The sequence below is a fragment of the Mauremys reevesii genome, linkage group 6 (genome assembly GCF_016161935.1).
Source record: "Mauremys reevesii isolate NIE-2019 linkage group 6, ASM1616193v1, whole genome shotgun sequence".
NCBI classification, from domain to species: Eukaryota; Metazoa; Chordata; order Testudines; family Geoemydidae; genus Mauremys; species Mauremys reevesii.
This window is the reverse complement of record NC_052628.1, coordinates 129,356,889-129,372,989: the sequence shown is the minus strand read 5'-3', so window position 1 is coordinate 129,372,989 and position 16,101 is coordinate 129,356,889. Positions and strand designations below refer to the sequence as shown.

Genomic DNA, 16,101 nt, shown 5'->3' with positions numbered 1-16,101 from the left:
TAATTCCCATTGAAATCAGTGGAAATTAGGTGCCTAACTACCCTTAGAGGAGCCAAAGTAGCTGCAGTGACCTGGAGGGTCAGGCCCAAAGGGTTGGTTCTTTAGTTCAGCCAATGTTCTCTCCCCTTTCTCCAGTGCTGTTGATCACACATCCATCTCCTTGTTACAGGGTCATTTCCAGGGCTGCCTGGCGCCCGACATCAGGAAGTTCAGCTACTTCCCTAGCTACGTAGATGAAAATCTCGAGCTGTTTAAAAACAAGCGCGTGTTGATGTACTGTACAGGAGGGATCCGCTGTGAGCGTGGCTCTGCCTACCTCAGGACCAAGGTGAGGGGCCATTCTGGGAGCACACAGGTCAGGGGCTTGAGGCAGTCATTGCCCAGCCCGGGAAGGACTATATGGGGGTGGCTTTTTCTGTTGCTGGTTGGTGAAGTTGTGTTTTACAGGGTGGATGGAGCGTCAGACCCATGGGGTTTGTACGTCTGGTGGGAATCAGAAGAAGGGCAGAAGGCATGTGCCCAAAACAACCATTCCATGTTGGAGCCCCCTGTCAAATGAGAATCGCAGTGGGGGGGCATCTCAATTTTTAGCCCCCGCGCCCTCCTTTTACAGTCTGAGCTATGTAGAGCCTGTGTGTGTTGTGCAAGGAATGCTGGGTAACTCAGTGTACTTCCTGCTTGGGTGGAGAGGCATGTCATATACACATGTGCACCTCCTGCAGCTGAGGACAGACTCAGGTACTTCCAGGATCCTGTTTTCTGGGAAGAGAAGCTTGAGGCCCAGGCTCAAAGTGTAGGTAATCTTCCCCCTTCCTGCTGTGTTGCTTGTTCTCTTGGCCACAGATGTATATTCATAGGCTTACACTGCTCTGTAACGGGTCCCTTGGCCCTGGAGCACCCCATGGCAGCCCGGTGCAGCGTCACAATGACATCTCGGCCTCACTTTCCTCTACTGGATTTTCAGTAGAATCATAGACTTTAAGGTCAGAAGGGACCATTATGATCATCTAGTCTGACCTCCTGCACAACGCAGGCCACAGAATCTCACCCACCCACTCCTGTATCAAACCTGTGTCTGAGCCATTGAAGTCCTCAAATCGTGATTTAAAGACTTCAAGGTGCAGAGACTACTCCAGCAAGTGACCTGGGCCCCACGCTGCAGAGGAAGGCGAAAAAACCCCCAGGACCTCTGCCAATCTGCCCTGGAGGAAAATTCCTTCCCGACCCCAAATATGGTGATCAGTTAAACCCTGAGCATGTGGGCAAGACTCACCAGCCAGCACCCAGGAAAGAATTCTCTGTAGTAACTCAGATCCCATCCCATCTAACATCCCATCACAGGACATTGGGCATATTTACCGCTGATAGTCAAAGACCAATCCCATCATACCATCCCCTCCATAAGCTTATCAAGCTTAGTCTTGAAGCCAGATGCAGGGCCGCCCAGAGGATTCAGGGGGCCTGGGGCAAAGCAATTTTGGGGGCCCCTTCCATAAAAAAAGTTGCAATATTATAGAATAGTTCATTCTTGTGGGGCCCCTGCGGGGCTCAGGGCCTGGGGCAAATTGCCCCCCCCCCGGCAGCCCTGGCCAGATGTGTCTTTTGCCCCCACTACTCCCCTTGGAAGGCTGTTCCAGAACTTCACTCCTCTAATGGTTAGAAACCTTCATCTAATTCCTGATAGCCACTTTATATCCATTTGGTCTTGTGTCCACATTGGTACTGAGTTTAAATAATTCCTCTCTCTTCCTAGTATTTATTCCTCTGATATATTTATAGAGAGCAATCATATCTCCCCTCAGCCTTCTTTTGGTTAGGCTAAACAAGCCAAGCTCTTTGAGTCTCCTTTCATAAGACAGGTTTTCCATTCCTCAAATCATCCTAGTAGCCCTTCTCTGAACCTGTTCCAGTTTGAATTCATCCTTCTTAAACATGGGAGACCAGAACTGCACACAGTATTCCAGATGAGGTCTCACCAGTGCCTTGTATAACGGTACTAACACCACCTTATCTCTACTGGAAATACCTCTCCTGATGCATCCCAAGACCGCAGCAGCTCATAGTCATCCTGTGATCAACCAATACTCTGAGGTCCTTCTCCTCCTCTGTTATTTCCAACTGATGCGTCCCCATCTTATAACAATAATTCTTGTTATTAATCCCTAAATGCATGACCTTGCACTTTTCACTATTAAATTTCATCCTATTACTATTACTCCAGTTTACAAGGTCATCCAAATCTTCCTGTACGATATCCCGGTCCTTCTCTGTTAGCAATACCTCCCAGCTTTGTGTCATCCGCAAACTTTATTAGCACATTCCCACTTTTTCTGCCAAGGTCAGTAATAAAAAGATTGGTCCCAAAACCGATCCCTGAAGAACTCCATTAGTAACCTCCCTCCAGCCTGACAGTTCACCTTTCAGTATGACCCATTGTAGTCTCCCCTTTAACCAGTTCCTTATCCACCTTTCAATTTTCATATTGATCCCCATCTTTTCCAGTTTAGCTGCTAATACCTCATGTGGAACCGTGTCAAATGCCTTACTGAAATTGAGGTAAATTAGATCCACTGTGTTTCCTTTGTCTAAAAAATCTGTTACCTTCTCAAAGAAGGAGATCAGGCTGGTTTGGCACGATCTACCTTTTGTGAAACCATGTTGTAATTTGTCCCAATTACCGTTGAGCTCAATGTCCTTAACTACTTTCTCCTTCAAAATTTTTTCCAAAACCTTGCATACTACAGATGTCAAACTAATAGGCCTGTAGTTGCCTGGATCACTTTTTTCCCTTTCTTAAAGATAGGAACTATGTTAGCAGTTCTCCAGTCATATGGTACAACCCCTGAGTTTACAGATTCATTAAAAATTCTTGCTAATGGGTTTGCAATTTCATGTGCCAGTTCCTTTAATATTCTTGGATGAAGATTATCTGGGCCCCCCGATTTTGTCCCATTAAGCTGTTTGAGTTTGGCTTCTACCTCAGATGTGGTAATATCTACCTCCATATCCTCATTCCCATTTGTCATCCTACCATTATCCCTAAGCTTGTCATTAAAGACTGAGACAAAGTATTTGTTTAGATATTGGGCCATGCCTAGATTATCTTTAAACTCCACTCCATCCTCAGTGTTTAGCGGTCCCACTTCTTCTTTCTTTGTTTTCTTCTTATTTATATGGCTATAGAACCTTTTACTATTGGTTTTAATTCTCTTGCAAGGTCCAACTCTACATGGCTTTTGGCCTTTCTCACTTTATCCCTACATGTTCTGACCTCAATAAGGTAGCTTTCCTTGCTAATCCCTCCCATCTCCCACTCCCTGTAGGCTTTCTGCTTTTTCTTAATCACCTCTCTGAGATGCTTGCTCATCTAGCCTGGACTACAACTCCCGCCTATGAATTTTTTCCCCTTTCTTGGGATGCAGGCTTCTGATAGTTTCTGCAACTTTGACTTGAAGTAATTCCAGGCCTCCTCTATCTTTAGATCCCCAAGTTCTTCAGTCCAATCCACTTCCCTAACTAATTTCCTTAATTCTTTAAAGTTAGCCCTTTTGAAATAAAAACCCCTAGTCCCAGATCTATTTTTGTTTATCCTTCCATTTAGTTTAAACGGAATTAGCTCAGTGGTTTGAGCATTGGCCTGCTAAACCCAGGGTTGTGAGTTCAGTCCTTGAGGGGGGCTGTAATGGGTTGAGACTCACCACCTGACGCCTCCTGTTGGTGACTCTGGGAATTAGCTCTGTCCAGTGAAGCGCCCCCTCCTGGTGGTGTCCTGTCCATCGTTCTACCCTCCGTTGCTGTCTCTGGACCCGCATTGCTCCCTGCTTGGCGGCGTCCTCTTCGAGGCCACTGCCCTCCGGCAGTGCCCCTTAGTCCATCTGCACCCACTTTCGGGGGTCGGTGATCAGCAGTCCCACACCCCAGCCACTATGTCCAACTGCCCTCTGAGTCCAATCCCTCTTGTCAGGGATCTGGCATAGTATAATGGCCGCTCCCTACAGCCATTGGCTGGGTGTACTGCAAGGAGTGAAGGGGGGGACCCAGGCCTGCCCACTACTCTGGGTCCCGGCCCAGGGACCCTCTGGCGTCAGCCTCGCTGTTCTTCTCTCCCCTCATCTGTCTGCTTCCCTGGGCCGCTTCCCCTACGGCCCCTTGCACCCACTAGGCCCTTCCCTTCAGGGCCTGCAGCCTGGCAGGCTCCGGGTTCAAGCTCCCTAGTCTCCCCGAGCCTGGCCAGCTCTGTGCTGTCCGCGGTGCTAGTCTCCTCCCTTGGAGACTGACCTTCCCCTCTCAAAGGCCAGGGACAGACTGACTGCTCCCTTCCTGCACAGCCTTTATATATGTCTGAGCCTGGCCCTGATTGGCTGTCTCCAAACTGGGCCCTGATTGGCTCCCCATAAGCCCTTTTCTGATTGGCTCCCTGTCTGAGCCGGCGCCCTGGCCTGCCACAGCCCATTCTCACAGGGAGTGGGGCAGTCTGCCCCACTACAGGGCCATTTAGGGATCTGGGGCAAAAATCTGTCTGGGGATTGGTCCTGCTTTGAGCAGGGGGTTGCACTAGATGACCTCCTGAGGTCTCTTCATAGAATCATAGAATCTCAGGGTTGGAAGGGACCTCAGGAGGTATCTAGTCCAACCCCCTGCTCAAAGCAGGACCAAACCCAACTAAATCATCTCAGCCAGGGCTTTGTCAAGCCTGACCTTAAAAACCTCTAAGGAAGGAGATTCCACCACCTCCCTAGGTAACCCATTCCAGTGCTTCACCACCCTACTAGTGAAAAAGTTTTTCCTAATGTCCAACCTAAACCTCCCCCTCAGCAACTTGAGACCATTACTCCTTGTTCTGTCATCTTCTACCACTGAGAACAGTCTAGATCCATCCTCTTTGAAACCCCCTTTCAGGTAGTTGAAAGCAGCTATCAAATCCCCCCTCATTCTTCTCTTCTGCAGACTAAACAATCCCAGTTCCCTCAGCCTCTCCTCATAAGTCATGTGCTCCAGCCCCCTAATCATTTTTGTTGCCCTCCGCTGGACTCTCTCCAATTTATCCACATCCTTCTTGTAGTGTGGGGCCCAAAACTGGACACAGTACTCCAAATGAGGCCTCACCAGTGCTGAATAGAGGGAATGATCACATCCTCGATCTGCTGGAAATGCCCCTACTTATACAACCCAAAATGCCATTAGTCTTCTTGGCAACAAGGGCACACTGTTGACTCATATTCAGCTTTTCGTCCACCGTAACCCCTAGGTCCTTTTTTGCAGAATTGCTGCCCAGCCATTCGGTCCCTAGTCTGTAGCAGTGCATGGGATTCTTCTGTCCTAAGTGCAGGACTCTGCACTTGTCCTTGTTGAACCTCATCATATTTCTTTTGGCCCAATCCTCTAATTTGTCTAGGTCCCTCTGTATCCTATCCCTACCTTCCAGTGTATCAACCACTCCTCCCAGTTTAGTGTCATCTGCAAACTTGCTAAGGGTGCAGTCCACACCATCCTCCAGATCGTTAATGAAGATATTGAATAAAACCGGCCCCAGCACCGACCCTTGGGGCACTCCACTTGATACCGGCTGCCAACTAGACATGGAACCATTGATCACTACCCGTTGAGCCCGACCCTCTAGCCAGTTTTCTATCCACCTTACCGTCCATTCATCCAGCCCATACTTATTTAACTTGCTGGCAAGAATACTGTGGGAGACTGTATCAAAAGCTTTGCTAAAGTCCAGAAATAGCACATCCACTGCTTTCCCCTCATCCACAGAGCCGGTTATCTCATCATAGAAGGCAATTAGGTTAGTCAGGCATGACTTGCCCTTGGTGAATCCATGCTGACTGTTCCTGATCACTTTCCCCTCCTTTAAGTGGTTCAGGATTGATTCCTTGAGGACCTGTTCCATGATTTTTCCAGGGACTGAGGTGAGACTGACTGGCCTGTAGTTCCCTGGATCTTCCTTCTTCCCTTTTTTAAAGATGGGCACTACATTAGCCTTTTTCCAGTCATCTCCCCCAATCGCCATGATTTTTCAAAGATAATGGCCAATGGCTCTGCAATCTCATTGGCCAACTCCTTTAGCACCCTCGGATGCAGCGCATCCGGACCCATGGACTTGTGCTCGTCCAGCTTTTCTAAATAGTCCCGAACTACTTCTTTCCCCACAGAGAGCTGGTCACCTCCTCCCCATACTGTGCTGCAGAGTGCAGCTGTCTGGGAGCTGACCTTGTCTGTGAAGACAGAGGCAAAAAAAGCATTGAGTACACTAGCTTTCTCCACATCCTCTGTCACTAGGTTCCCTCCCTCATTCAGCAAGAGGCCCACACTTTCCTTGACTTTCTTCTTGTTACTAACATACCTGAAGAAACCCTTCTTGTTACTCCTAACATCTCCGGCTAGCTGCAACTCCAAGTGTGATTTGGCCTTCCTAATTTCACTCCTGCATGCCTGAGCAATACTTTTATACTCCTCCCTGGTTATTTGTCCAATCTTCCACTTCTTATAAGCTGTTTTTTTGTGTTTAAGACGAGCAAGGATTTCACTGTTGAGCCAAGCTGGTTGCCTGCCATATTTACTTTTCTTCCTACACATCGGGATGGTTTGTTCCTGCAACCTCAATAAGGTTTCTTTAAAATACAGCCAGCTTTCCTCGACTCCTTTCCCCGTCATGTTATTCTCCCAGGGGACCTTGTCCATCAGTTCCCTGAGGGAGTCGAAGTCTGCTTTTCTGAAGTCCAGGGTCTCTGTTCTACTGCTCACCTTTCTTCCTTGTGTCAGGATCCTGAACTCGACCATCTCATGGTCACTGCCTCCCGGGTTCCCATCCACTATTGCTTCCTCTACTATTTCTTCCCTGTTTGTGAGCAGCAGGTCAAGAAGAGCTTTTCCCCTAGTTGGTTCCTCCAGCACTTGCACCAGGAAATTGTCCCCTACACTTTCCAGAAACTTCCTGGATTGTCTGTGCACTGCTGTATTGCTCTCCCAGCAGATATCGGGGTGATTAAAGTCACCCATGAGAACCAAGGTCTGTGATCTAGCAACTTCTGTTAGTTGCTGGAAGAAAGCCTCGTCCACCTCATCCCCCTGGTCTGGTGGTCTGTAGCAGACTCCCACCACGACATTACCCTTGTTGTTCATACTTCTAAATTTAATCCAGAGACTCTCAGGTTTTTCTGCAGTTTCATACTGGAGCTCTGAGCAGTCATACTGCTCTCTTACATACAACGCAACTCCCCCACCTTTTCTGCCCTGCCTGTCCTTCCTGAACAGTTTATATCCATCCATGACAGTGCTCCAGTCATGTGAGTCATCCCACCAAGTCTCAGTTATTCCAATTACATAATAATTCCTTGACTGTGCCAGGACTTCTAGTTCTCCCTGCTTGTTCCCCAGGCTTCTTGCATTTGTGTATAGGCACTTAAGATAACACGCTGATTGTCCCGCTTTCTCGGTCTGAGACAGGAGTCCTCCCCTCTTGCAGTCTCCTGCTTGTGCTTCCTCCCAGTATCCCACTTCCCCACTTACCTCGGGGCTTTGGTCTCCTTCCCCCGGTGAACCTAGTTTAAAGCCCTCCTCACTAGGTTAGCCAGCCTGCTTGCAAAGATGCTCTTCCCTCTCTTCGTGAGGTGGAGCCCGTCTCTGCCTAGCACTCCTCCTTCTTGGAAGACCATCCCATGGTCAAAGAATCCAAACCCTTCTCTCCGACACCATCTGCGTAGCCATTCATTGACTTCCACGATTCGACGGTCTCTACCCTGGCCTTTTCCTGCCACAGGGAGGATAGACAAGAACACCACTTGCGTCTCAAACTCCTTTATCCTTCTTCCCAGAGCCACGTAGTCTGCAGTGATATGCTCAAGGTCATTCTTGGCAGTATCATTGGTGCCCACGTGGAGAAGCAGGAAGGGGTAGCGATCCGAGGGCTTGATGAGTCTCGGCAGTCTCTCCGTCACATCGTGAATCCTAGCCCCTGGCAAGCAGCACACCTCTCGGTTTTCCCGGTCAGGGCGGCAGATAGATGACTCAGTCCCCCTCAGGCGAGAGTCCCCAACCACCACCACCCTCCTCCTCCTCCTCTTGGGAGTGGTGGTCGTGGAACCCCCATCCCTAGGATGGTGCATCTCATGCCTTCCAATCAGTGGAGTCTCCTTCTGCTCTGTTCCCTCAGATGTATCCTCCACTCCACCCTCTGCACTAGTACCTGCGGAGAGAACATGAAAACGGTTGCTCACCTGTATCTGTGTTTCTGGTACATGGATGTTTCTGGTACTCTTTCCCCTTCTGGAAGTCACATGCCACCACTTATCCTCGCTGGCCTTCTGTCCCCTCTGCGTAGCCTGCTCTGAATCTTCAGAACATTGTGCCCGCTGGAGCTGATCCTGACGTCTATCCAGGAAATCCTCATTTTCTTTTATGGAACGCAGGGTTGTTATTCGTTTCTCCAGACCTTGAATCTTCTCTTCCAAGATGGAGATCAGCTTGCACTTTGTACAGACAAAGTCGCTTCTATCCTGTGGAAGGAAGACAAACATGGCGCATCCTGTGCAGGTCACAACGGCAGATCGCTCAGCATCCATGGTCTCTTCCTTCTAAGAGCTTCCTTACTTGTGGCAGACGCTACTCAGAGGAACCTGCGAGGGGGGGCCTCAGTAGGCTCTCCCCAGGCGAACTCCCAGGCAAACTCCTTCTGTTTGCCTCTCTGCTGTTCACTGCTCAGCTGGTTCGCAGCTGACTGCCTTTTTATAACAGTCAGGCCCAGCTGGAACAAAGCACTCGCAGGTCACACTGGTCAAACAAGCAATCAAACAATCAAGCACACAGTCAAACTGCCAAACTGCCCCCCCAACAGACACTCAGATACTCACCAGCGCAGTCCCCCTACTGCAGCACTTAGCGTACCTCTGCTCAGAGGGATCTCTTCCAACCCTTATATTCTATGATCACTCGAACCAAGGTTGTCCCCTACAACCATTTCTTCTATGAGGTCTTCACTACTCACCAAAACCAAATCTAAAATGGCATCCTCTCTTGTTGGTTCTTCAACTATTTGGTGAAGGAATCCATCAGCTATCGCATCCAGGAAAATCTGAGCCCTATTATTATTACTAGCACTTGTCCTCCAGTCTATATCTGGGAAGTTAAAGTCTCTCATGATCACACAATTCCTATTAATATTTACTTCATTAAAAACATTAAAGAGGTCTCTGTCCATATCCAGATCAGATCCTGGTGGTCTGTAGCACACCCCAAGCACTATCTCAGGGGAGGCTCTAGTAGCTTTCTTCCCCAATGTGATTTTTGCCCAGACAGACTCTGTCTTATCCATTCCATCACTTATTTCTTTAGTTAACCTCATCATTGATATACAATGCTACTCCACCACCTTTGCCTTTTATTTTTCTTCTTCTAAACAGCACAGCCTTTCAAATACCTGTACTCTCCAGTCACTACTACTTCCACCATGTTTTGTTTATCCTATAATATCCGTTTCACTTCCTGCACCAGTAGCAGTTAGTCCCTCCATTTTTACACCTAGTCCTCTCGCATTAGTGTACACATCTTAATCTGCTGTTGCTGTTTGCTGACATTCTTTACTTACTAGCCAGACACATTCTACTGCCAGTATCACCTATTAGAATTATATCTACACTACCCTTCCTCCTCCTCCCCATTCTCCTTCTCCTGCTCCTGCCTGTTTAAACGGCATGGATATTACCTAGACATCTCCCAACCATCTCCCAAAATTCCTAGTTTAAAGCTCTCTATCAATCAGTGCAGCCCTCATCATAGTCTATTTCTATTTTACTCAGGTGAGTGAAGTCCCGAGAGAAAGAACCTCTCCCATGAGAATGCTCCAGTGGCCATATATCCTATAGCCCTCCCCTCCTTATAGCACCACTGCCCCCATGTCTGTGCACCATATCTTGTCATGCATTCTTTTCCAACTCTGCAAACCTGTTCCTGAGCTATATTTCTCCTTTCTGGCCGGCTTTCTTTTGCTTCTCCCATTGGAATTCTGGGTTGAGATCCCAATGCCTGATGGGGCCAAAAATTTGTCACGGGTGGTTATGGGTAAATGTCGTCAGTCAATCCTCCCTCCGTGAAAGCAACGGCAGACAATCATTTCACTCCCTTTTCCCTGGATTGCTTGGGCAGACGCCATAGGACGGCAACCATGGAGCCCGTTCAGCCTTTTTTCACTGTCACCGTATGTCTGCTGGATGTTGCTAACAGACGCAGTACTGCAGTGCTACACAGCAGCATCCCCTTGCCTTTTGCAAGTTAGCAAAGACGGTTACCAGCTCTACTGTATCGTCTGCTGCTTTGCAAATTGGCAATGACTGTTACCAGTCATACTGTACCGTCTGCTGCTGTCATGGGTGCTCCTGGCTGACCTCGGTGAGGTCAGTCGGGGGCTTATGGACAAAAATGGGAATGACTCCCCAGGTCATTCTCTTCTTTAAGTTTTGTCTAATGGAGAGTCAGTCCTGCCTAGAATATCAGGTAAGCCTACTAAAGAACCAGAGAGGCAAACGGCTGCTCCGAGTCAGAGCCCCAGACATCCCGCAGTAATGATGAGCTGCATGCCATTCTAGGGGGTGCCCCTGCAACAACCCCACCTGTTGCTTCTCTTCTCCCCCACCCCTGCTGGGCTACCGTGGCAGTTATCCCCCCATTTGTGTGATGAAGTAATAAAGAATGCAGGAATAACAACACTGACTTTATTGCAGAGATCAAAGGAGGGAGGGGAGTGCGGTTGGCTTACAGCAAAGTAGAGTGAACCACCATCCTGCACTTACTCAGCCTATAGCTGAAAATGGGAATCTGTGACAAGCACTAGGATAGAGGCACAGGCAGGACTGAATCTCCATTTGTGTGTGGGCCTTTGGTTGACACTGATAAAATACAAAATGTCCCAGCATATGTATGTTGGGGGACAGTTCTAAACAGCAGCTTAATTTTTTTATTTGCAGCAAAATGTAGAGGTCTAAGTATCTGATTGTGAGCCCTGGTAGCAAGGGGTAGGCACAACCGTGTGGTGCTGCTGACTAGGGAGAGCAGCCTCAGGCAGAAGCCTCCAGCTGCTATGATATTCCAGGCAGGACTGAATCTCCATTAGCCAAAACTTAAAGAAGAGAATGACCTGGAGTCATTCCCATTTTTGCCCAGGCACCCCCGGCCGACCTCACTGAGGCCAGCCAGGAGCACCCATGGGACGACGACGATGGATACCAGTCCTACTGTACCGTCTTCCATCCGCAAGGCAAGGGAAGGGAAGGGGCATCCAGTAGACACACGGTAACATTGAAAAAAGGCGAGAAATTGTTTTTTTCCCCTTTGCTTTCACTGGGTGGGGGGGAGGGGCTGATGACATATACCCTGAACTACCCGTGACAATGTTTTTGACCCTTCAGGCTTTGGGAGCTCAGCCAAGAATTCAAATGGTTTTTGGAGAGTGCGGGAACTGTGGGATAGCTACAGTTGTCAGTCACCCCTCCCTCCGTGAGCGTCCATTTCATTCTTTGGCTTTCTGGTACGCTTGTCTCAGCTCCTTAAGTTTCATGCAGCACTGTGTCGAGTCCCTGTTGTGGCCTCTGTCTCTCACAGCCTTGGAGATTTTTTTTCAAATGTTTTGGCATTTCGTCTATGGGAACAGAGTTCTGATAGAACAGATTCATCTCCCCATACAGAGATCAGATTCAGTATCTCCCGTACGGTCCATGCTGAAGCTCTTTTTTGATTCTGGGACTGCATGGTCACCTGTGCTGATCACCTCTCCATGCTGGGCAAACAGGAAATGAAATTCAAAAGTTTGCGGGGCTTTTCCTGTCTACCTGGCCAATGCATCCATGTTCAGATTGCTGTCCAGAGCGGTCACAATGATGCACTGTGGGATAGCTCCCGGAGGCCAATACCGTCGAATTACGGCCACACTAACTTTAATTCGAAATGACAATAAGATTTCAGCGCTACTCCCCTCGTCGGGGAGGAGTACAGATATCGATATTAAGAGCCCTTTATATCGAAATAAAGGGCTTCGTTGTGTGGACGGGTGCAGGGTTAATTCGGTTTAACGCTGCTAAATTCGAGATAAACTCGTAGTGTAGACCAGGCCTTAGTCACATGCTTTCACTGCCCACTTTCCTCACTCAGCAGTCTCCCTTCAGAGTTCTTTGGTCCTGCTTCCATCTATAAGTCTAAGTTTTTTCCATTCAGACTCCTCAGGTCTTTGCTCCATCATCTGCTCGAACCCCCTTCTAAACTCAACTAGAGTTTCCACCCGCATCTCCAGTCCTCGGGCTTTTTCTTCCATCAGCTCTATCAGGCGACACTTCATGCAGACAAAACTCTTTTCAGGTACCCCCTCCAGGATCATGTACATGCCGCAGCTTCCGCATCCAGTCATCTTCAGTGTGTCTTCCACTGCTGCCTCTGTATCTGCCATAGCCTTCTCACCTAAATCCTGTAAATCTGGGAAACAAACCAAAACACCACCACCCACAGCACAACAAACCCCAAAGCACTGCACGCTCCCTTCACTAGCCTGTCTGATCCTCTGCCTGCCTCTCGTAGTCTTCACCAAAACTCCTGCTGCAAACAGCTCTGTTTGCTGGCTCCTGTGCCTTGAAGAATGCCCCTGCCGCATCATAGAATCTCAGGGTTGGAAGGGACCTCAGGAGGTCATCTAGTCCAACCCCCTGCTCAAAGCAGGGCCAATCCCCAGACAGATTTTTACCTCAGTTCCCTAAATGGCCCCCTCAAGGATGGAGCTCACAACCCTCGGGTTAGTAGGCCAATGCTCAAACCACTGAGCTAGCTTCTCTCCCATCTAGTTTATGTAACCAAAGGTGGAATATTACACAAACAGGCCTCCATCCAGCATCCTCCCTGGATGGGGAAGGGGCTGTGTAAACCTTAGTCCATAAAATCCGCTTATGTCCAGGTCCTGTACCAGCGAGACTCTCTGCACTCTGGAACTCTCTTCTGGAGCCAGGGTAGGATCTCTCTCCTGTTGGGTCTACATCCCCCTAGAGGTCAAGCCATAAATAAACTAAGGAAATGCAATCTAGATGGAGCTACTATAAGGTGGGTGCAAAACTGGTTGGAAAACTGTTCCCAGAGAGTAGTTATCAGTGGTTCACAGTCATGCTGGAAGGGCATAATGAGTGGGGTCCCGCAGGGATCGGTTCTGGGTCCGGTTCTGTTCAATATCTTCATCAGCGATTAAGATAATGGCATAGAGGGTACGCTTATAACGTTTGTGGATGATACCAAGCTGGGCAGAGTTGCAAGTGCTTTGGAGGATAGGATTAAAATTCAAAATGATCTGGACAAACTGGAGAAATGGTCTGAAGTAAATAGGATAAAATTCAACAAGGACAAATGCAAAGTGCTCCATTTAGGAAGGAACAATCAGTTACACACACACACAATGGGAAATGACTGCCTAGAAAGGAGCACTGCGGAAAGGGATCTGGGGGTAATAGTGGATCACAAACTAAAGATGAGTCAACAGTGTAATGCTGTTGCAAAAAATGCAAACATCATTCTGGGATGTATTAGCAGGAGTGTTGTAAGCAAGAGACAAGAAGTAATTCTTCTGCTCTGCTCCATGCTGATTAGGCCTCAAGTGGAGTATTGTGTCCAGTTCTGGGTGCCACATTTTAGGAAAGATGTGGACAAATTGGAGAAAGTCCAGAGAAGAGCAAGAATGATTAAAGGTCTAGAAAACATGACCTGTGAGGGAAGATGGGGGGAGGGGAGGGTTTTGTTTAGTCTGGAAAAGAGAAGACTGAGAGGGGACGTGATAAGTTTTCAAGTACATAAAAGGTTGTTACAAGGAGGAGGGAGAAAAATTGTTGTTCTTAACCTCTGAGGACAGGACAAGAAGCAATGGGCTTGAATTGCAGCCAGGGAGGTTTAGGTTGGACATTAGGAAAAACTTCCTGTCAGGAAGGTTAAGCACTGGAATAAATTGCCTAGGGAGGTTGTGGAATCTCCATCACTGGAGATTTTTAAGAGCAGGTTAGACAAACACCTGTCAGGAATGGTCTAGATAATACTTAGTCCTGCCTTGAGTGCAGGGGACTGGACTAGATGACCCCTCGAGGTCCCTTCCAGTCCTACGATTCTGTGACAGCCCTTTCTCAGAAGAATATATAATTCCTCTGATCTGGGGCTCCTGCTGCTTCCTGGTGAAGTCCTTCCATTGGGATCAGGTTTCACAGAGACATCCATCCTCCCTTTCAGAGCCTCTCCCACTCAGGAGCACGTTTCCTTTCCCGGTGACCCCCCTCACCAGCTCCCCTGAGTTTTCCCACTGAGAGCTTTTCTCTTTCTGTGTTCTGGGGCCTGTTTCTCTCCCCCGAAGTCTGTTGTCTAGGGAGAGCCCTCTGGGAGCAGCTGCCTAGCTAGCTCCCCTGAGGAGTTCATGCCCTGGGTATTTCCTGCCTGTGTTCTCTCCTGCCTGAGCCCACACCATCCTTCATAAGGCCTAGGTTTTCCTTAACTGATTAACTACTGCCCAGCTGCTTAGGCTGTTGGTTATTTCCAGACGGGTCTGGGCTGGCTCCTCTTCAGCAGAGCCTGGCACAGGTAGGCTGGGAGCTGACTGCCTTCGGGGCCAGCTGCCCTGTGCCATGCGCTCATCACCCCAGTATCAGAGCACCTCACAGTCATAGGTTTAATCCTCACAAGACTCCTGGTAAGCTCGGAAGGCTTATCCCCCTTTCACAGACAGGGAACTGCAGAACTAGATAGATTAAGTGACTGGCCGGAGGTGACAGAATGGATCAGTGGCAGAGCTGGACATGGAGTTTAGATCTCCCAGGTCCTAGTCTAGCGCCCAGTCTGCCTGACCATCCTCCCTCTCTCACGTCTCTATTCCTTATCCCCTGCCCAGAGAGAGCAAGGGATCAGTCCAGATACACTTTCTCTGGACATATGAGGCTTGATCCATTTACACCAGTGTAAACCCAGAGGAAATCCACTGAAGTCCCTAGAATTACACTGGTGTAAAACTGGTGTAAGTAATGGGCAAATCTGGCCCTAAGAGCTTTTACTGTGTAATGCAGCGACCGTTCTTCAACCTCATGTCCTCTTGGGCCTGGAGCTGATCTGGATTTCTTTCAGAATCCAGCCCACAAACACCTTTCATTAACTGCAGAAACAGTGGCCCTTTGGCCCCATGTCAATCAGCCACTATTCAATATTGGCAGCCACAGTAATACCCAGTAGGGACAGACCGTGGGCACATGGGTCTTATGGCTGTCACCGGGATATTGCTCTGTTTCCTAGGCGTCTAGTTCCCTGTGTGTGCATTGGGCAGTCTGGCACAGCCGGCTGGGACAGCGTAAGCTAGGTTTTCTGTTTGTGCTTTGTTTTCAACAGGCTGCATGCAGGGAGGTTTACCAGCTCAAGGGAGGCATCCACAAGTACCTGGAAGAGTTTCCTGATGGGTTCTACCGGGGGAAGCTGTTTGTGTTTGACCAGCGTTACACCATCTCGTCCAATGAAGATGTCATTGCAGGTAGGGCCGTCACGTCTCCATCACAGAGCGAGAGCTGTCAGTCACCACAGAGCCCTCTAGGACACTGTGGTCTGGGGAGCACCTGCAGCAGAGAGCAGGTTGGGCTCAGGGGTGCTGGCCGGCCTTGTTCCCTTGTTTCCAGCTACTGAATTGCTTGAAAGACAGCTAAAAATCCATGGAATGCATCCCGAATACGGCGTTTCTGACAGCCAGTGACCCAGGGATGCTCTGTGATCAGGAGCGAGAGGGGAGGGTGTCTGCACTCGGGACTGGCAGGGCAGGGGACCGCGAGATAATGTTTCTGTGACGTCCTGGACAGCACAGCACAGCACACCGTCCCACCAGGGAGGAGCAGCTAGGAACGGAGGCTGCTAGCACGACTAGCCTCAGTTCTGGTTTTGTCACCCCTTTACACTGATCAAACCATTCTGAGCCAGCACAGCACTAGAGACTGAGCCACCACATGGAGTTGGCTCCACTAACCTTAGGCTGCCATGCTATGGAAGAAAACCTGGTAGCAACAGCCTAGGGGGGGCTTGGCTGTTCCTGGCTTTCAAGGCTTATGCAGCCCAGAGAATTGT

At 48.9% G+C, this 16,101-nt stretch overlaps 1 protein-coding gene across 7 annotated transcripts in view; it reads left to right on the top strand.

Moving 5' to 3' along the window:
* The window catches only part of TSTD2 (thiosulfate sulfurtransferase like domain containing 2), a 57,528-nt gene that overhangs the window by 21,583 nt on the left and 19,844 nt on the right, over positions 1-16,101 (top strand). For all 7 annotated transcript variants that reach the window (XM_039544475.1, XM_039544473.1, XM_039544469.1 and 4 more), the window contains exons 8-9: positions 170-328; positions 15,382-15,520. In XM_039544475.1, the coding sequence (XP_039400409.1) occupies positions 170-328; positions 15,382-15,520 (298 nt within the window). The remainder of the gene's footprint in view (positions 1-169; positions 329-15,381; positions 15,521-16,101) is intronic.